Source organism: Camellia sinensis, chromosome 12, assembly GCF_055761805.1.
Source record: "Camellia sinensis isolate YWXY chromosome 12, ASM5576180v1, whole genome shotgun sequence".
NCBI classification, from domain to species: domain Eukaryota; kingdom Viridiplantae; phylum Streptophyta; class Magnoliopsida; order Ericales; family Theaceae; genus Camellia; species Camellia sinensis.
This window is the reverse complement of record NC_138972.1, coordinates 111,926,701-111,947,887: the sequence shown is the minus strand read 5'-3', so window position 1 is coordinate 111,947,887 and position 21,187 is coordinate 111,926,701. Positions and strand designations below refer to the sequence as shown.

At 33.5% G+C, this 21,187-nt stretch overlaps 2 protein-coding genes across 10 annotated transcripts; both read right to left on the bottom strand.

The window, feature by feature from the left end:
- Nucleotides 1-2,365: 2,365 nt before the first annotated feature.
- LOC114262616 (histidine-containing phosphotransfer protein 1) lies at nucleotides 2,366-9,630 on the bottom strand. 7 transcript variants are annotated; one of them, XR_014347045.1, is made up of 6 exons: nucleotides 6,357-9,630; nucleotides 6,099-6,229; nucleotides 5,932-6,000; nucleotides 4,334-4,405; nucleotides 2,948-3,286; nucleotides 2,366-2,619 (listed from the first exon to the last, which is right to left on the bottom strand). XR_014347045.1 is itself a non-coding variant. In XM_028202978.2 (6 exons), exons 1-6 carry the CDS (start codon nucleotides 6,465-6,467, stop codon nucleotides 2,554-2,556), a joined length of 522 nt encoding a protein of 173 aa, XP_028058779.2. In that variant the 5' UTR covers nucleotides 6,468-7,479; the 3' UTR covers nucleotides 2,366-2,553. The 7 variants fall into 7 exon arrangements, 4 of the variants coding, with proteins under 4 accessions (XP_028058779.2, XP_028058781.2, XP_028058782.2 ...); XR_003629432.2 differs by having other exon boundaries at nucleotides 2,948-3,190; nucleotides 6,357-7,479; XR_014347046.1 differs by having other exon boundaries at nucleotides 6,413-6,699.
- A 129-nt stretch (nucleotides 9,631-9,759) lies between these two features.
- LOC114262617 (autophagy-related protein 18g) lies at nucleotides 9,760-20,757 on the bottom strand. 3 transcript variants are annotated; one of them, XR_014347044.1, is made up of 10 exons: nucleotides 20,148-20,741; nucleotides 15,990-16,454; nucleotides 15,093-15,530; nucleotides 14,085-14,330; nucleotides 13,188-13,982; nucleotides 12,945-13,102; nucleotides 11,841-11,974; nucleotides 10,875-11,449; nucleotides 10,268-10,403; nucleotides 9,760-10,190 (listed from the first exon to the last, which is right to left on the bottom strand). XR_014347044.1 is itself a non-coding variant. In XM_082899603.1 (9 exons), the coding sequence occupies exons 1-9, from the start codon at nucleotides 20,313-20,315 to the stop codon at nucleotides 10,395-10,397; spliced, it is 2,988 nt and encodes a 995-aa protein (XP_082755729.1). In that variant the 5' UTR covers nucleotides 20,316-20,757; the 3' UTR covers nucleotides 9,760-10,394. The 3 variants fall into 3 exon arrangements, 2 of the variants coding, with proteins under 2 accessions (XP_082755729.1, XP_082755730.1); XM_082899603.1 differs by having other exon boundaries at nucleotides 9,760-10,403; nucleotides 20,148-20,757; XM_082899604.1 differs by lacking the exon at nucleotides 15,990-16,454 and having other exon boundaries at nucleotides 9,760-10,403; nucleotides 20,148-20,709.
- Between the last annotated feature and the right edge of the window lie 430 nt (nucleotides 20,758-21,187).

The following is a 21,187-nucleotide window of genomic DNA, read 5'->3' as shown; positions in this document are numbered from 1 at the left end:
CAATCTCCATTTGTTAATATGTGCTCTGAATGTTTTTTTTTAAAGTTGTGTTTAGTTGATTTGGAGAGAGATTTGAAAAAAGAAATAAAAATAAATAAAATGAAATATTAATATAACATAATTAAATTTCACTTACATTTCACATATTTTTTTATTTTCTCTTTCCCTTTTCAAATATTTCTCTAAATTCATAAACCAAAACAACATTTTCTTATTCCTTTCTTAATCTAATGGGTTGATTGGTGGATTTTTGTGTTTCTCATAGTTTATACTTATTCTATCGGACCTTTTGCCCTTATTCTCATCACATTTCATAGGCTTGTTCTACTTATATATATATATATATATATATATTTTAAAATTATTACTTTCATATGATTTTTTCTCTTTTTTAGGTCCCGAATGATCTTTGAAAATTTAAAACTACTTTTGTGTGTATTTATTTTGGTTAAACTAGTTTGTAATTTATCCAAAATAAATAAATAAATAATTAGCAAATTCTTTGTTTGGTTGAGTATAACTTGTTATTTGATTTTTTTTTTTGAAAAATTAGAAATTAGTTGGACAAAAATAAACACCAAAAAAGATATTTATGAATTTTTAAAAATAATTTCCATCCTAAAAATGAGAAATCATATGAAAATGATTAATATATTTCTTTTCTTTCCAAAAATAGATTTTAGAAACTCAACCAAACACAATATTATTTCACTGAAAGATTAAAAATAAAATAAAAAAATTTGTGTTAAAGCCAAACTCTTGCAATGTTGGTTTATAAAATAGTATAAACAAAGCGGTTCTCTACTAATGTTAGAAAAAATACACTTGTCTAAAAGTACCTATGGTATTCTCACATATTTGTAAGTTTGTAATCAATTTATGTGATATTGAAGAAGTGATGGTTTTTTTTTTTTTTTAATTTTTAAAGTATGTGATTGCTGGTTAGGAGATTCGAACATGAAATTTAGGAAGGAGCAAATCTCCGAGCCCCAATTGTCACCCACTAGGCCAACCACTCCGTTATTAGAAGTGATGTTGATGTTGAGTAATATCATCATTTATGAGTTGTGATAAAATTAGTAACAAAATTTCACATGTCGCTATCAAGGCATTAATACCACACATTAATTGATGCAACCAATTCATCACTTGTAATCTTAAGTTTGTTTTTGGTAGTGGTGATACATATCACTAAAAAGAGAACACTAAACCAGTTCTGATGAGCTCGCAGTGCAAAAAACAAAAAAAAAATAAAAAAAACCAAGATCAAAACATCAAACCAATTGGAACTAAAGTGTATTTAGAGCTATTAGAACTATTTATTTTAGAACTCTTAAACAATTTTCTTTTGGCATACCCATCTACGAATTTAATGTAGAGAATTAAGTTGGAAAAAGTTAAAATACATCATGGCAACAAGGTTGGTGAGTTTGCAATGTTCCACCCTCCATACAAATTATATTTAAGGCCGAATAAATCAAAGAGATATGGTCAGGATGCTGGGCAAGATGGGGTGAAAATTTATTGCGAAAAAAATCCTTTCATTTTGTAAATTTCACCACAAATTCTTAATTCAAACACAATTTACAAAAATTTATTAAATTATGCTTTACATCAAAAACCTACATCATGAAATATATTAGTGGAACACCAATATATTGGATTATAAAGAATAACGAGTTCAATTTTTTAAAATTTACAAAAAATACCCACACACTAAAAAAAGACTCCAAGTACTTGACCTCAAGTAAAAGAATTGAGCTCATGAACATGAGCTCGACTCATCAAGCATTTGAGAAACTTTAACTTGACAAAAGTCAACTCAATATCAAGCATTTGAGAAACTTTAACTCGACAAAAGTCAACTCAATTGCGAAAACATATCGGACTCAAGTTTGAAAAGAAAAATTAAACTTAAAAGAATTGTCATATTATTAATGAATTTTTATCAATCAAATATGTAAATTACAAAGAAATAGGAAGAAAAGAAAAGAAAAGAAAAAACATCCATCTGAAAAAAGTATGATATGAAAATGAAATTGTTTATAACAAGTTCTTTTAGTAATTTTTTGACTTTTTAGCTAAAATATGATTTAAAAAAAAACTAGTATTTATGATTAATTTTTAATTTTTTACGAAAATATATGTAAAAAATAGAGAGAAGAAAATCTTTGTTTGCATAAGTTGTTGCCTTTTTAGTTTTTTTAATGACTTTTTGACTTTTTGACTTTTTAACTAAAATCACCATTTGTCAAACGACTTAAATTCCATGACTAATCTTTTCTTACAAGATCTTGTTTGGAAACAAACTATTTTAGTAATTTTTTTCCTTTTTACGAAAAGATGTGTAAAAAAATAGAGAGAATAAAGTAACTTATAGTGACTTTTTGACTTTTTGATTAAAAGATATAATTGTCAAACGAGAGGCTGCCTACATCTAACATAATTCCTCTAGCAACTCAAAAGCAGCTTTGATTGTCAACTACAAAACTCATAAAATAGCTCTCCACAACATCAACTCTTCACCATCTCTTTGTTTCACAAGTGTGGAAATTAAACTAATTCTACTTGCACCATCACCGGAATTGACCCACCAGCTGCCAAGATTTTTTGCTCCAGCTAAAATGAACAGAGAAAAAATTACAAACAAAAGAAAAAAGATAAAAAAAAAAACAAATATAGAGACTAGGCTAATGGTCTAATGTCTAAAAAAGAGTTTTCAAATGAATGAGGATCTCTATGAGCAGCCAAATAAAAAGTAAAGAAAATAAAAGAAAAGCAAAGGAAAGAAAAGAAAACATCAATTTGATGCTTCTTCACTGCAGAGGATATATGATTTGGGATGCTCAAACAGAGAAGGGGTTCAAAAAGAGTTATCGAGTTCCTTCATTTTAAATAATCGAAGTCATTCTACAAAAATATCAGTTTCTTTCGTAATAGTGCTTACCCTTAACAAAGCTTCAAGCTTGCTCTTCACGAGATTATATTCATGTTTCAATTGTTGCAGGCATCTCACACACCTGCATGGAACATCCAACTCATCCCAACATCACATTATGGTATCGCACTATTTACAAGAAGCATAACAGAGTTGTAGGTAGGCATAGTTATGAATCTTGTTGAACAGCTCAAAATAAGCTGACGCATACGACATCACAAGAAAAACAGCACAAATAGCTCCGAGTTTGTCCTGCTAATTTTCCATACCAAGGCAGTCTGTTCAGGTTGTTTCAACATTTTCCAGCCATATTTAGCTATGTTCCATCCCAATGGTGATAATTGATAACTATGATTGTCAACCATCATTGATTTAGAAAAAGCATGTTCAAGTGCAAGGTCAAATCAATGAATTTATGGGTTTTACTTCTTTTCTTTTCTTTTTTGTAAGTAGAAGATAGAAATTTTATTGCATGGCGCCAACAAAAGGGGCACAAACCTATACACACCATGTTTAGGGGAGGGAGTTTCCTATTTCCTATGTATTAAACATGTATGGGAATATACAGGTGTGTTTGATTTATGTTTTAAGATAAATTTAAAAAAAAAAATTTTGAGGAGAGAGTTTAGAAATTTTTTTTGATTTGTTTGGTTGTATATTTTGAAAATAGTTTGAGAGCTTGGGATGATTTAATATTTGGGCAAATTACATATACACCCCTCGAGGTTTGGCTAAATTACAAATACCCCCCTGAGGTTTGAGAAATTACGAATTCCCCCCTGAATGTTATATTTGCATAAGAAATTAGGGGGTAATTTGTTATGAAATATAAACCTCAGGGGGTAAATTGTTATGAAAATACAAACCTCAGGGGGCGGGATGTAATTTCCGAAACCTCAGGGGGTATCTGTAATTTAACCAAACCTCGAGGGGTGTATATGTAATTTGCCCTTAATATTTTGTTGTAGTTGAGTAGATGTGTATGAGAGAAAAAATGATTGAGAAGGAAAGAGGAGAGAGGAAAAGTGATTAATTGATGTGTAAAAAGGAGAAAGTGATTTTGAAATTTTCTTTTCAAAAATTATATCTTGAGATACAAACCAAACAAACCCTTCAACTCTCCAAAATGTAAATAAAATCAACAAGGAAAAAAGAAAAAAATCTTCCTATGCCAAAAATACATGGAGACCGCGGTATTCCCCCCCAAAAATTCAACTGAGGAAAAATTATGATACCAAATGAGGCCGGTATGTTTTCCTATAGAGATCGGTTTTCCACACCTGAATTGGCCAATGCATTTTTGATAGACAAATAAGAGATTTTTGCACCATTACCCCCAACTTTTATATTTGGTGATCAAAAACAACGACAAGAAGAGTGTGAAGCAAAACTCACCCTTCAAGGTTCTTCTCATCGCAGCAGATTCCGAGAGCAACACACATATTTTTGACTCTCGGTGCACCTATGCTGTTAACCATAGAACACAATTTCTATCAAAGGCTCAAAAAAAATAAAAAAAATAAAAAAATTACCCAATAACAATTTGTTGGGAGAGTAATCTAATCACATTTTGGATTCAATTTTTAAAAAATTGAGTTTTCTGTTTTTTATGGTTTTTTTTTCAAGAGAATATTTTTAAAATTTTAAGTAATTTTTTTTTTTTACTTTTTTAGATGTACCTTATTTAGATGTATCTAAAAAGTAAAATATTTATAAAAAAAATATTTTAAAAAATCAATAAATATACAAGAATATGAAAAATGTGCTGAATTCTTATAATTTTTTTTTTTGTATTTTTGGTATTTAGTGAATTTTTTTAAAAAAAATTTCACAAATATTACACTTTTAAAATGTATTTATGTTAGGTTTATCTAAAATTTTTTAAAAAAATGCTTGCAATATTAAAAAAAATCAATAAAAACAAAAAAATACATAAAATAAAAAATGTCAATTATCTAAAAGTAAATCCTGAAAATTCAAACCAAACAAGCTGATTGTTTTTGTAAAGAAATATTAAGTCGTCAACATTACAAATTTGATGAAAAACTTATCAGAATCCTGTTCCAACGTTTTCATCAGTTTAGTATCAAATTGAGGGTATCTAAAAGTTTTCATCAAAATGCTTGAAACATTTCATCAAATTACTATAAATAGCCATTACTATAAATGCCTGAACAATCAACCAGTTGTTCTCCAGACATCCACTTCTTTGCAATTTACACTGGGTAATTTACACTAGCTAATTGACCAGCTAGACATCCACCCGATCGTCCCCTCGATCGACCAGTGATTTGATGAAAGATCCAAATCCTCTATTGGAGCGCGCGATATTAGCTGAAACTTTTATTCAAATTTTTACTCAAATTTGATGGGAAAAAAAAAAGATTAAACATTAGAGATGCAGATATCACGCATTTCAATAGAGTAATATGAGATTTCATCAAATCACCGGTTGACCGGGAGATATCCGGCCGGTCAACCGAGGGGACAACCGGCTCGACATCCAGCCGGTCATCCGATGATGGTGCATGCTGCAAATTTCCAACAACTATGTACAGTAAATTGATGAAAGACACATTCATCCTTAATTTGATGAAAAGTTTAGGATATCGTGGATTTGAAATTAGTTTGATGTAAGCATTGGAACAACAAAAGTCTAAAGGTGAAGCGTTAAAGATGACCTTAAGAACACAGATTAAATCATTTTCGTCAATAATAACTATAGGTATAATGAAAAATGCAAGAATAAGCAAATTATGTTTTTGTAATAATAAAGCATCAACATTACAATTACTCTTATGAATAACAGATTAAATCATTTCAGTCAATAAAACTTACAAAATTAAAGAAAAATGCAAGAATAAGCAAATTATGGTTTTTGTAAAGAAATAATAAGTCAAGTAATCTTAAGAAGACACAGATTAAAGCATTTTAGTCTGTAAAGATTTACAGATTCAACCCAAAAAAAAAAAAATACATGAATAAACCTATACCTGGAACTACTACCCTTGAACTGGTAGACATGGGCATCCACCTGTTTATAGTCTACAATCTGTTCTTGTCTGTATAATCCCAAAACAACCCATTAATCCTAGGTCTGCATATTAAATTTCCATATATTAGAAATACAACCAAGACAAGATAGACAAAAGATTCTCACAGAGAAGAGGTCAAATTGTTGAGAAGCTTCTCAGAAACTTGAAAGAAGAGTAATACTATTTCAACAACAAACTCTGGATTGCTCTCATCTTCCAGTTTCTGAAGCTCCCTAAACTGATCATCCAATAAACCCTTCTCGCAACACAAAAAACAACAACCCATCATTAAAAAAATCAAAGAATCGAAATCAAAGCCACAGAAATCAAAAAAGAACCCTAAACAACGCAACCCAATTGAAATTTTTTTGAAATATACTGACCTCGCGATAAAGGGGAGTTGTGTAAATGTCTCTACAACTTTGTGAAATATACTGACCTCGCGATAAAGGGAAGTTGTGTAACTGTCTCTGCAACTGACGGAGACCATCCATGGCTGCTTTTTGCTGGGTTGTTTGTTTGGCCTCAAATTGCTATGTCAAAGGGGCAGATCTTAAAGAAGCTGAGGAATCCAAAAGGATAGACGTTTTGGTTGGAATTTAATGAAATTAAAATTGGTGTGGTAACGTCTGCTTTTTGCGGGTTGTTTGCTTGGCGTCAAATTGCTAAAGGCAGAACTTGCTGAGGAATCGAAAAGGATGAGGGGAATTTAATGAAATTAAAATTGGTGTGGTAACGTTTTGAAAAGGAATTTAATGAAATTAAAATTGGTGTGGTAAAATAAGAATTGATTGACTTTTTGAAAGAGAATTTAGAGTGTGTTTGATTGGGAAATAATAGGGGATTATTTACTATTGAGATTGTAATTCGGGAAAGATTTTTTATCCGGCGTCTATTTTTTTTTTAGTCTGCCGGACAACGAGTACGGCCGGACTCCTTATCTTCATATGGGGACTATTGTATCCTAAGGGGGTATGGAACAATTTTGAGAGGACTATCTATTATTGAGATTAAGTGATGAAATGACTATTTTGACCCTCTACTATTTAATTATGTATTATATTTAGTAAAATTTAAATGTCTCAATTTAAAAATAAAATAATTTTGTTTAACTTTTTATTGATGTTTTATTTATTTAATTTTTTAAAATAATTTTTTATTGATGTTTTATTTTAAAATTTTGTTTATAATTTATTTAATTTCATTATTTAATTATTATTTTTTTAAAAAATAAATTTATTTAAAATTTTAATTAAAAAATAACATATATATTTTTTTGATATTTTGTTTATTTTATTTTAAAAAAATTAAATTTATTTAATTGTGTAAAAAATAAAATAAAATAAAATATTATTTAATTAAGCTAAAAAATTAAAATATTAAAGATATGTTTAATATTGCTATTACTTAGCATATAATTAAAAAATGGTAAAATAGTCATTTGTTCATTTATCCTATCCAGTCCATCCAACTAAACGTTGGATTCACTAAAAATAGTCAATTTCAAACATCTAATCTCATGAAAAAATAAACACAGGATACATATCCAATCTAATCAAATAGTCCGGGGGATTCACAATCCCAAGACTCAAGTTCGATAGATTTTAATCTTCCCTTATCCAGTCCGTTCAATCAAACATACCTTCAATGAAATTAAAATTGGTACTTGCCCAAAGAGAGAGAGACGTTTGTTCCAATTTATGTTTTTTTTTTTAGGGGGGGGGGAAAGAGAGGTTAGCATAACATAAATATCTAAAATGTCCGCGCACTTGTTTCCTTTATGAAAGATATGGTCAATCCGAGGTGAGCGGAGCTAGGTGAGAATGTGCCTGCAATCAATAATGACATATGATAGGAGGTCTAACACAGCTTAGGAGTCTATTTCTACCACTGAGATCATGTTTGTTTGAACGGATTGAATTATATTGGATTAACATTTTCATAATTAATCGTTTTAGGATTACGAATCCCTTTGGATTATGTATTCTACCCAATATTTGGATTGAGTGGAGGGATTAATAGTTCAGACTTTACCTTAGTCCGTATCCCACTCCCTCTGTGGGATTGAATAATTCATCATACCATATCCGGATAGATTGTTAGTCCGTACTTCAATTGTTTAATCAAATATCGAATTAATAATTTTATTGGATTATTAGTCCAATTTCAACATCATGTCTACCCAAACAAACATAACCTAAAGGGTAGTTGGGGGTAAGGTTTAATCCATCACGAAGGGCCCAAAGTTCAGCTGCTAGACAAGATGTAGAATCAATGTTTCTAGTGAAGCCTGCTACCCATTGGCCAAGATCGTTACAGATTAGACCACCACTAGAGGCCAGACCTAGATTTCCTTTTGAAGCCCCATCATTATTGAGTTTGAAGTATCCAGGAGGTGGTTTTTCCCATCTCACCAGCTTTGTGACTTATGTTGGTGAAGACGGAGAGTTGGTGCAGGTGATGAAATGCCAAGAGGTAGCTTGGTTGATGACCTAAGGAGCCAAAAGGGTAGGGTTAGAAGGGAATGTTTGAAGGAAAAAAAAAAAAAAATTATTTCTCTTTTTCCAAATGTACCAACAGGTGAAAGCAAAAATGGTTGGCCAGGGAACGGTGGAGTTGAGGAAAGGTAGTTGGTAAGTACGAAGTCAATTGGAAGAATTAAGGTCTCGTTTGACAGCTTTCTGTTTTTTTAAAAAGTCAAAAAATAAGTTGTCACATCCCAAGTGACTTTGGCTAAAAAGCAATCACGAAAGACATGGATATTATTTTTCGTGTGGAAACCACGGTCTAGGCAAGATTGGTCCGATGAGATTCAACGATGGTATAGGAAAAATTTAGTCATGATTTTATCTTGTGAGGGTAGCCAAAGGAAGTGGTGAATGTGGGGGTGAAGTCGGGGTGGACCAGAGCCAAGACTAGTTTGTGAAGGGTGTGGTAGAGCACGACAGGTGTAAGAAGAAGCAGGCTAATTTATTGGAGAGGCGATATTATAGAGGGGTTCCCTATTTTCTAAGTAAATCACAAAGAGTTAAAGTATAATTTATCCTTTTTTATTTTTTTTCCCTTCACTTAGCTCACCAATTAGTGTTGTTGAGCTTGCTTAACAAACTAACTTTGTGTATGTTTAAGTCCTTAAAGCTCAGTTTGGGGTCATTATAGAAAGCAAACCAATCTCAGTCTCAGGCTAGAGAGAGATTGGGTAAATTTGTAAAGCTTATAATTTACCATAATTTATAAAGCTTATACGATTAGATTGGGTAAATTTGTTAGGCCCAATTATAATATGGGCCGGACTTGAGGAGAGTTTTTCAACCCCATCGTAGCCCAGCCCGCTCACAAACTATATCATATATATTTTTATAAATATACATATTTATACATATATTTTACATTAATTAATTTATTTTTTATAAACATAAATCATTTAAACTACTTGCCCGAATAGACTGAAGAAGCACCTAAACAATTAAATCAATTGTAATTTTGATTTTAAAATATAAAAAAAATATTTATATTAAATAATATCTGGGCATGCTTGAAATTTTTTATTTTGTTTTATTGAAAGACATAGGAATAAAGTATAGGTCCAATCCCAGAACAGGTGAGTCTTGAGAAATAACTTTAATTTTTATTATGTAATATGAGCTCGGCCAAAATCTGCACAAACACAACCCATGTACACCCCTGTCACGCCAATATTCTGCTTGATTCATTTCATCATGTGAAGTGCTCTATGTCAAATAGGTAAAAAGGGAATGGTTGTTTCATCATCAAAAATTTCCAATCTTTCCAAACATACATATATATTTGCAGCATAAAGACATAGAACCATGTGTCTCATCTTTAAAATTATATACACAAATTCATTGCAGCAAAATCACCTCTCGAGTAAGTGGTAAAAACATCAAGCCCCCATAACACAACCCATAACAAGTATATATACACATCTGCAGTGTCACCCAACTCCAAAGTCCAAACCCCGGACTTCATATTAGCAATCAAACATTCCTCCTCAAAACAAATCTGAAGAATTAACAAATATTTACGACCACAATGTTCTTTCATTCCTTCCATTTCACCCTTTCCCCCTTTTTTCGAAGAGAAAAAAAATATTATACATTATGGAGAGAACCTGGTCATACTGAAACCATCATCTATCTATACACGATGCAGCTTGACAGAGTTTGAAAGCAGGCGTATAAACCCAATGCTAGACCCTGCATGAATTTTAAATTTCCATCTACAAAATGTACATGAGAGAGAGAGAGAGAGAGAGAGAGAGAGGATCACATACTGTGGCTTGTTTTGACATAAACATGTTGCCCCACTCTTATGCGGAGATGGCTCACAAGACGATACACTATTACCTTAAATAATTAACGGAAACCTTTCAACAATAGTTCCTCGCTTCTATGAAGAGATTAATCAACCTGCAACAAAAGAATGACGCTTGAAGAATTCAGTTATACATAATTTAACAAGAATTGCTTAATCAAAAACGCTCCATTTGTTTCGATGGAAAACATTTTCTAAGAAAACTTTTGTCAAAAAAATGTTGTCTGTAGAAAACATTTTATAATATTTGGTTGCAACCTTGGTGGTGGTGGTGGTGGGGTGTGGAGAATGTGGCAGTGATAGGGAGGGGGGGGGGGGGGGGGGGTGTGCCAGAAAACGTTTTCCACCTTTCAAAAATGAAAGGCGTTTTTTTCCCCAACAGGCTTGTTTTTCGTTTACCAGAAAATGTTTTCCATTGACTTTCATTTTTCATCATACCAAACGCCACAAAACACACAAATATTTTCCAGAAAATGTTTTTTTGCCTAAACAAATGGAGCGTAAATATAGCCATGACTGCCCTCGTTAGACCCAAAGTGGCTGCATCTGTAACTTCACAATCCTACCTCCTCAGAAAAGCAAAACACGCCACCTAGCAATTCATCATTCTCCCCATCATCTTCAGGGTTTTCCCTCTCATCGTGTTTTTCGCTGCGGTCCACATCATCAGTTACAACTTCCGTTAACCTGCGGCATCCATCAAGCTCCAACACTTTACAGTAACCCTCCTGAAAAAATGGCTCAAAATCCGCCAGAATTTGAAGTTTTAAAGGTTTAGAACCCTCTGCACTTATATTCATAGCTGAATCAAAATGGTCAGCAGTTAGAATTGGATCATCTCTTATTCCGCAAGCGTCCGAAGTCAGAGTTGCTTCGGCAATAGCTCTTCTGCTAGAAGGGACATCGGTATCTACTGAGGACGACCCGCTTGTAATAGAGTCATCAACATGAGAATCAGTGTTCTTTGAATGTTCAGAAGGAAATGATACCATAGCCAAGGGTTTCTGTTTTGGTATAGAAGATTCAACATTGGCACTCCCTCTTCTTTCCTGATTTAACATATTCACAATCTCACTCATGAATGGCTTCTCGGAATTCATTTGATCCAAATCAAGTAAATTCTCGATTCTTCTTGATGATCCTGATGGAAAATTTTAGAATACAATGAGTTCTACATTTTAGAATTCAACCAACAAGAACAAGACAATAAAATATGCATCATATTAGTAAATATTCCTAATCCATCATTTACACTCTGTTTCTTCCAATGGGGAATGAATTCAGAAAAGCAGTAGATAGGCAGCATGTCATACTATAATGTTGGTCAGCAAAATTATTGAAAAACTTGCAGAACGGATTTACTCTAAGGTATTATTGTTCATTTATTCAGACCCATCCCCTAGACAGGTGACACCCCAACACAGATATTGCATGCATCTATACAAAACCCTTTTCAGCATTTTGTCAACAGTTTAGAAACGTGACCAATCATGTGTCTCATCTTCTCCATTATGATGCAACTTATGTCTTACCTCCATCTGAGCTTTCAGTGGAGCTAAGTGATGCTGGATTTGAGTGACAAATAACTGTTTCTTCAGTGACCTTGTCTCTAACCTGATGAAGCACTAAAGAAGAAGCATTGGGATATGCTCCCCCCAAAAGCCCTCTGCATAAATCAACGCAGAAAGAAGTCAATTACCTCATAGTAGTGCAAAGCAATAAAACGACACAAAATGTGTGGATACATGTAAACACATAAAGAGTTGTAATTCTCATTATAACTGTGACCCTTTTATCTTGTGATTCTCGTCATTACATATTTACAACCAATCCAATTCTAGGATTTGAGAAAGATTTCTAACCCAATTTAAGAGTTGCAAAACAAACACAAACAATGGATGGAGATAAAAGACCCCTAATACTCAATAAACCAAATGCACCTTTGGGAACTGCGAGGCATGGTAAGGACCAACAGTTACATATGATGCAAACTACAACAAAATCACAAGTGAATTGTTGGAAAACTATGAATAAAATTTACCAGAACCATTTCTCCATTGCAAACCAAATTCACAAAAAAAAAGAGTTGATTTCTATATCAATTCTTTAAAAGGTTAATTTTAGTTTTTTTTTTTCCATGACAATATTATTTGAAAGTGAAGTTCTATATCAATTCTATATGCAGAGATTTAACATTCAAATTATTATCACCTTAACTCAACAATTTGAACAGCAAAATTAAATGGGCCTGTTTCCCATTGATTTCAGACCACAGTCGTCAAAAAAACATGTTTTCGGAAAACTCTTACTTTTTCCCCTTTTGATTAATAAGACATTGAAAAAGTTTTGGGAACACGTTTTTTCCGGACATTTTAGTATTTTTGTTATGAAATAAAAAAGAAAAACTACTTTCTGGTGTAGCTGAAACTAGTTCTTTCTAACAGTATTTCCTTAAAACAGTTTTCAGAATAACGAACCAAAAAAAGAAAAAAAAAATTACATTTTCTATTTTCTAAACTCTGAAAACAAAAAGATGTTCCTAAAAACTCTGCAAAACACAACCAAAATTACACACAAAATTTCAACAAGAAGTGAACACTAATGTCCAAGACAAGAAAAGATAAAAGGATTATCACCTGTCATTCCAGCTTGACTTGATGCTACGGAAATGATCAAAAACAGGTAATAAATCCTTTCGTTTTATTTCCACTTCATGAAATGGGACCTGCTCAATTTCAAGTTCCCCACCCGCATAACCTTTGACTCTTGGAGGACTCATCATGTAGAAATGAATCTAAGACCAACAATGACATTGACAATGAATCACAACCAAGATACAGCACAATAAAGGAGTCACAAGTCTTGTGGGAAAAAAATACCTTGGAATTTTGCCATATTGGTAACCTCCCAGAGTTAATTTGCACCTCTGCATTGGATAGGTACCAATGGGATCGGTCATGGGGCTTTACTGAATCACTTTTCACCGTCTGTTTCCCCCCAACACTCTCACTTGTCTCCAGAAAATTTGTTCTATAGTTGTTGCCGATTATCTCTGAAACAGATTCCTCTCTCTCTGGCCAATCTGATCTTCTGCATACATCCCACCATTGAACAGGTTCAACCTTCACTCTCAACTCGTCATCTTGGGTATGCATGTAGGAACTTGACCGAGTTCTTAAACCATTGTCACTTAGTTCTACCCCAATTAATGGCAGAAGTTCATATTGAACAACATGACCCGACGGAGTGTAAACCAACAGATGTTCCAAGGAATTAATAACCCTTGATTGAACATTTTGAAAATCCCGAGATACAGAATTGTGAAAAACAGCAGCAACAGCACCAGAAGGCACAGAAATCTTTCCTGCTGCAGAAGCAGCAACATTGGTAACTGAATTAAGCAACCCAGAGTTGATATCTTTTATCCGGTTAACCACAGAAAGGGTAACAGGAGGTGGTGGTGGAGAAGAATACTGGTTAATAGTAAAAGATGAAGTAGACCACCATGGTAGAGTTAAAACTGGATATAGGGAGGGATCTTCGCCATGAGACTTGAGAGTTTGAAAACCAGCATCACCACCGAAAGGGGATAGAACATAGATATGGCAAGTCCCCTTGTTTGAGATAATAGCAATCCACTGACTATAAAGACTAAAGCAAATGTCTTGGATAATCTATCAAGAAAAAAAATCAGGGGCAAAAACAGAAAGATGAAAACCATTAACAACCATCTTGGAAAAAAGGGTAATAACAAATAAAAAACAACGTGTACTAACAGCTGTTGTTATTCCACGATGCAGCTTGTAAAGATGAACATGAGCAGAGCTCCAGTCATAGTTTTGACTGCCTGATCCATTGCGTGTACAAAATGGCATGATCCGGAAGATATTTATGTTATTTCCATGAACTGAAGCAGTAACCAGAAGTGTTCCACTTGGATCAAAACATAATGCAGATATTGGACTAGTATGAGCCCTAAATTGTGATATGACAGCTCGAGATATGAAATCTTTCACAGCAACCTGCAACCACCAATGGGAACCAGAAAATTAAAAATTATTCTTGCATACGCCAAAAATGTTGTGACTTTCCATTGAAGACATGAAAAAATAATGTACCACCTTTTTCAGCTATCTATCTTCCTTTTTTTTGGGTGAAAAAATAGAAAATTTGCATGGTATGAGAAAGATGAAATTTGTTCAGCCTACTCTCTAACAAGTGGTATTCTTACTCTAGGAAGCACAGACACTCCAACATGTGTGCCGTGTCCATGTCCAACACATATCATACATGTGTTTCCACATGTCAGACACACCCACATTGCATGTCAATTTTTTTGTGAGGTTTTCTTTCTTTTCTTTTTTTTTTTAAATAAAATAAAAAAATAAAAAATAAAACAATTACAAAGCTTATTTGGGTTGGGTCAAAGTAAAATAAAATATATAGAAATAAAAAGAGAGAGAAAAAACCCGACATATCTATTGATGCCTTTTATATCTTTGTGCCCTAAATTTATATTCATATACATAACATTTAAAAATATTTTTTTTGTTGTATTCCTGCAGTATCCATATCCTAATTTTTTCAGAATCCCTTCGTCTGTGCTGGTGTCTATGCTTCTTAGTTCCTAATTTAAAGAAAGGAAGCCATTTTCCAACAGTTCATATATAGTTTACAGTTATTATTGGTTAAACAACCCAATTGAAATGTTCCGAGCATAGCATGATGGGGTTCTCAAATTTGATTTCCAGAATATGTACAAGTTCACAGCGCACAGAACTAACCATTCCAGCATTCTCCATTTCTGACGTTGCAAGCCTACTAACTTTCCAGCCTGAACTTGATGATACTGGAGAACTTGAACCATCTGGAAGCAGATCCGGACAGTATCTTGAGAAAGTTTTGTATCCCATATCACCCAGATTGATTATACCAGCAGCCAGCTGTTTGCTGGATTCCATTGCATAACGAGCCATCAAACTACCGCTGCCTGGTGATGTTGATGGGCTAACGCCTGGAGAGGGAGTAAAATTCTTTGGGCTTAATCGACCTGTGTTTGACACAAGCGGGTTGTCGGAAGCATAAGCTAACCACCTTGGACCTAGTGCCATTGGTCCGTAACCAATATTGACACCAACTGATCCTTGTCCTCCAAACTGAGGCATGGGATAGGTGAGAACACTGAATTTATTCTCAAGGGTAAGTGCATCAATGCAATATATCTGCCACCACACATAATAAACATTCAGTGGTGATAGATCCCACTAAAAATGGACCACTAAGCCAGCTCTAATGAGCTGGCAGTCTAGAAAATAAAATAAAAAAACAAAAACAAAGAGCAAAACATCAAATCAATTAGGGGCACAGTGTTTTTAGAGCTATTAGAGCTCATTATTTTAGTGGTCTCAAACAATTTTCTTCAAATAAAATAATAATAATTATTTTTAAAAAAAATTAACAGTCTCTTCCCCGGATACATCACATCAACAAGAAGGTTTTCTTTCTCCAATCTCCAAGTGTAATATAGTTTTGTGGAGAGGTTGATTCCCGTGACTCACCATCGTATGTGGTCATGACCTCTATGCACTTCATAAAGAAATAGAAATTTTAATTTACAATACACAAAATCAGTTGTTTGTTTATTTTAATCTCGTGAATGTCTCCATTAAGCTAGAGCTTACTTGTGTTGCAAGACCGACAGCCACTATCTGAGAACTACATCTAACCATACGCACAGCTGACCGAAACTTCAGCATCTGCACAAAACAGTTACACCTGAGAGAGTAAAAGCAAACAGCCGTAGGGGAGTTGACATAGTTGACTGATTGAGGCTCCACAGTACCATCTCTGCCTAAACCGCCCAAATGGCCACTAGTTTGACCCAGGCTTGAGCTGTTTGGTTCATCCCTTGCAACAACCAACAGTAAAGGATGCGATGATCTGAATCCTTCAACACTATCGGATTTTGCAGGAATTGGAAGCATCTGTAAAAATGTAACTGGACCATCACGCTTTGAAACCAATTCGATGAAGTTAGAGGCATCCTCAACATCAAAGACTTGGAAACCATTCTGATAACCAAGTAAGAGAACTTGTTTGAAGGCAGTAGGACCAAATTCTAGTTTGTCAAAGCCAACCCAGGTTACCTGTTTATCAATAGAAGTTCAGAACTACATCCTGGTAAATGTAGTGCAATAGAAAACAAAGAGAAACAAATGCCAGAGGCAAAGAGTCATAAGTCCACCACCACCACTAACTCAGGTAAGTATGGTTTTGCAAAAATCAAAATCAACAATTCACTTAGTTTACAATTGATTTAGTATACACATGCTGGTTGAAATAGACATCAACACAGCATGATATTTATGATATATATCTGTGTGAACCTGTAAATAAATTTGAAGCTAAACAGTCAAGGAAGGCCACTCCGCTAAGTGACAGTTATCCTTTGTATGTGGCATATTTTTAGTTCTGTCTCATGGTCATATCAGCAAACCCTTTCCTCATTCACTTACTAGAGCTTTCCCTATCAACACATACATACATGAGAAACTCATACAAATTACAATAATTTTACATGTGGTGATCCTGCTATCATGTTACTTTCAAATATACCACATACGTTGAAGAATAAAGCAGCTCTCCGTGCTAGATTGAATTATCCATATAAACTGCCCGTCTAAGTTTGTTACTAGATACTGTCTAGTGTCATGAAATGCAACATGACTTTCTAAACTGTTACAACTTTTGCCTCTTATTATCAAGATCTTTCTCAGCTTAGAAGGGAATTTTCAAAATTGTTGTCCATGGTAGCTACCACGATTACCTACTAATAACGATATATTGACATGATGCAAATTACATGGTATTTCATATATGATGAACAAAGCCCGGTAAAAAATATTTACAAATGCACGCACAGAATTAAGGTGGAAGAGAAAATTTGTATAAGAATTGTTGGTCGATAATTATAACTTTTTTTTGGTAAGTACGCATCTATTACCAAAATGAGAAGACTATACAACAAATGACCAAACACGACCAAGAAGCTCATTCCCTCACAAACGAGGCAACTCAACACTCACCTAGTCTAAAAAATATAAAAAAACAAAATCCACTCACAAGCTTGAGAGGCTAGGCCTAATGAAAAAACAACCTCTCACAATCCAAGAGGATTAGACGTAGTGAGATAACATAACCAACAACACCATCACAACACTTCATTCTAAAACGCAAAATCAACATTTGAAATTAGCAAAATCAACATTTGAAATTAGCCCCCATCACCTTGTTCTAGTAAGCTAAGAAGCATGAACACTTCTATAAAAGAAGCATGTCGTGTCAGACATCCATGTCAGATACTGACGCTCATCAAACACTCCTAAAAGCGTGTCTAACACTTCTTTAACATGTCTTAATTAAAAATCAAATTTATAATATTAGACTTTATTGACACTTCTTGAACCCTCTGAATATATTTTATGTGATGAATCCCTTCATAATAATAATGTTTTGCACTCTTCAGAACACAACTTATGCACTCTAAATATGTTTTGAAATATTTATAAAATGAATATATCATATGTATTACAATGTTTATTTTGCATATATATAATGTGTTAGGTTTTATTTCTTGACAATTCCGTTTGACAAAATTCCTTTGAGTTGTAATTTTATTCGCATTTTTATTTCAGTGAGGCTATGAGTTGTTAGATGCGAATCCAACCCGAATCAAGCCTTTCAGAGAAGTTTGTGATGCTAATGCTTTCAAGATTGCCACTTCGCTGATGCATTCCAAGTTGCCTGTCCGCTCGAGCGGAGAATCCCTAGTTCCAGAAATTTTGGTCGCTTGTAAAAGTACTGAGCTGTGTGATTTCGCGCTCGAGCGGGTTCTCTAGCGCTCGAGCGGACCTCTGTTATATTTCGTGCATATTTTGCTGAAGCCGCTCGAGCGGGCTGTTTGGCGCTCGAGCGGAGATCGTGATACAGATTCTATAAATTCGCATGTTGGGTCAGATTTTAGGATTACTACTCCAGATCTTCTTTTTGGGTTCTAGGATTTATATCTGGGGATACTTTGTGAGTTTTCTTTGATGTTTTGATTGAGTATTCAACTCATGTTTTAAAGAGTATACATCAAAGGTTTTGTTTGTTCTACAAGTTCTACAAAAGAGAGAGTTGTTCTTCGGTGGATTCTGAAGAATTCGAGCCTGAAGCTTTGGTGAATTCCGGGGTGACTCATCGTAAAGACAATTCCGAGGTGAAGACGGGTTGGAAGAGGCACATAGAGGTTGGTTCAATTAGGCGTGGATTCGCTAGGTAATTGAGAGTATACCTGTGTAATTCTTTTAAATCTTCTTAGTGGATTGTTTTGTGGCTGTTACCCGTGATTTTTTAATCACAGTTGGAGGTGTCCAATTGTGATTTTTTCCACGTTAAAATTGTTGTGTTGATTTGTCTTAATTGTTTGATTGGGATTGTTATATTATGCTTAAAATTGATACATAATCACAAATTAACATCTAGGGTATTTCTAGATTTTTCAATATGTAATTGTTACATAGATGATATCTTGATATTTAAGTTATGAAATATATAGCTTTTTAATGTAATTAGTGTTATGATACACATACTTTTCATTATGTTTGAATAAATTATTCATATATTTCACATATAATAAATTTGTAAAAATATATCTCAACATGTTGGCATGTTGCATGTTGGTGCTTGTGCTACTTAGCTAGCAAGTTGGAGGTCACAAATCTTTTCCTTGAGCTTCTTTTGGTTTTCATTTCTATTAGGAGGTGTGCTCTTCATATTTCCCATTGCTCAATTTGGAGAAACATTTTCCTCATTTACATCCTTTGGATGGGACAATTCGACCAATCCTTCAAGAGCACTGCTGCCTTCAGCCTTGGTAAGTCTCCTCGACATATCTTCATTTAATTTTTTCATTAGGCAGCTTTATTTTCATGCTATTTAATTCATCCATTGATTTATTTTCTTCCTTAGGAAGACACAAGGAAAGTACCTCAAAATAATTTCAAAGGTGAAGCTTTAGTCCCACTTTACTCTTCCTTAGAACTAGTAGCATGCACAACACCCTCACCTTTCCTCTCTTTCACATCTATTACCATGAGATAGGTGTTATTAATAAGACAATGCAAAGGAGGGCTGAAATTTTGAGTTCACGAGACAAAAAATTTCTCAGTCCTCAAGTTCCCATGACATTAAGACCAAGGGTTAACCTAGTGGAAAAGGTGCTCCCTTTGGTTCGAGTCTTATCTGTTACATGGTGTAACTTCCCCTTCCCCTATCATCTTCCTACCAATTGTACAAAAAAATTAAAAATTAAAAATTAAAAATTAAAAAAATCCCACGTGATTTCAAAGGAAATTCATTTGAAGAGATGCTTGAAAGTACACTTAGGTTGTGTTTGGTTCATAACACCTTTCCCCTTTCCCTTTCCCTTTCCCTTTCCCTTTCCCAATCTCTTCTCCCCAAATCCATGGGCAAAAGGGCCAAGACAATTCTCCTATAATTACAAGTATTGCACACCAATATTGTTCTCATATCAATTAAATAAAGCACTCAAACCAAACAACTCACTTCCCAAATAAATTTTATAAACAATAAAATGCAAATAAATAAATAAATAAATAAAATTCCAATAACAACCTGATTATATTTTTCTAACACAATTCTTCAAATGATTCAATCCAATAATAAATTTATTCTTTTATTTTTTCCAACCGCATTAATCAAAGTTCAAATAAATTATTTCCGCCAAAAGCAGGAACTAAAAAAAACAAAACAAAACAAAACAAAATCAAAAGAACCTGATCTCTGCGATCATCGGCGGAAGCAGAAGAAATAGAGGCGGCAACGGAAGCACCGGCGGAACGAACGACGGTGCTAGCATTAGTAGATACAGTCTTGAGACAAGACGATATAATCCTCAAGGAATTCGGCAATAAGCCACTGTTCTTACCTTTCCCCTTCTTCATCCTTCACCAACCACCACCAACACCGACGAATCACCGGAAAATCCAACTCCGCCGCCGGTGCCGACGACCATCGCCGATCACCTACGATCATCCGATACTCCTCCGATCGCAAAAAAACTTTATAATCCCCTCTCTCTCTCTCTCTCTAGTAGTTGAGTGGTTGTTCCTTCTAGGTTTGACTTGAAGCTTGTTTCTCTCACTATATATAACTCTCTCTCTCTCTCTCTCTCTCTCTACCTGTTTATACTCCGCCTGCTGTTTCTGCTTGTAAGTAAAATCTGATTTTTTATTTTTTATTTTTTTTTGTTTTTGAAATTCCCGAAATATTTGAGAGAGGAGAGAAGTGTTTTGTTGGAAACTCTTTTCATATGTTTTTGTTTTGAAAAACATCTGTAAGGAAATCAAGCTGATTGGCTGACTTCATACAGAGTTTGTTCTCAAATTGTCATCTTATATTTGACGAGTTCTTTTTATTCAAAACAAAATTTCTAAATTCAAGTAAATTTTAAATTTATATCATTTTATAAGTTCATGTTTTTAAATTATAGTGTGTTTGATTGAGTTTTCAATTTTTTTGAAAATTTATAAATTAATTTGAAAAAATATATATTAAAAATATTTAATGTATTTAGTTTTAGTTTTTTTAATTCAATTTTTTTAAAATTAAGTTTTTTATTTTTCGTATTTTTTTTTATTTTTAATGAATATTTTTAAAATTTTAAGTATTTTTTAAACTTTTTTAGATACACCTTACTTAGATGTATCTAAATAATAAAATATTTATGAAAACATACTTTAAAAAATTGATAAACACACAAAAATATGAAAAATATAATAAATTTTTGTATTTTTTTTATATTTTTGCTATTTAG

Coding starts and splice junctions, on each gene's coding strand:
- LOC114262617 (XM_082899603.1), bottom strand. CDS start 20,315: ATGAAGAAGGGGAAAGGTAAGAACAGTGGCTTATTGCCGAATTCCTTG. Junction 16,455..20,147: donor CCGATGATCGCAGAGATCAG/GTTCTTTTGATT, acceptor ATTGATAAACAG/GTAACCTGGGTTGGCTTTGA. Junction 11,450..11,840: donor CACTGAAAGCTCAGATGGAG/GTAAGACATAAG, acceptor ATTTTCCATCAG/GATCATCAAGAAGAATCGAG.
- LOC114262616 (XM_028202978.2), bottom strand. CDS start 6,467: ATGGATGGTCTCCGTCAGTTGCAGAGACAGTTACACAACTTCCCTTTA. Junction 6,230..6,356: donor CAACTCCCCTTTATCGCGAG/GTCAGTATATTT, acceptor TGTTGCGAGAAG/GGTTTATTGGATGATCAGTT. Junction 3,021..4,333: donor GATGAGAAGAACCTTGAAGG/GTGAGTTTTGCT, acceptor TGTTCCATGCAG/GTGTGTGAGATGCCTGCAAC.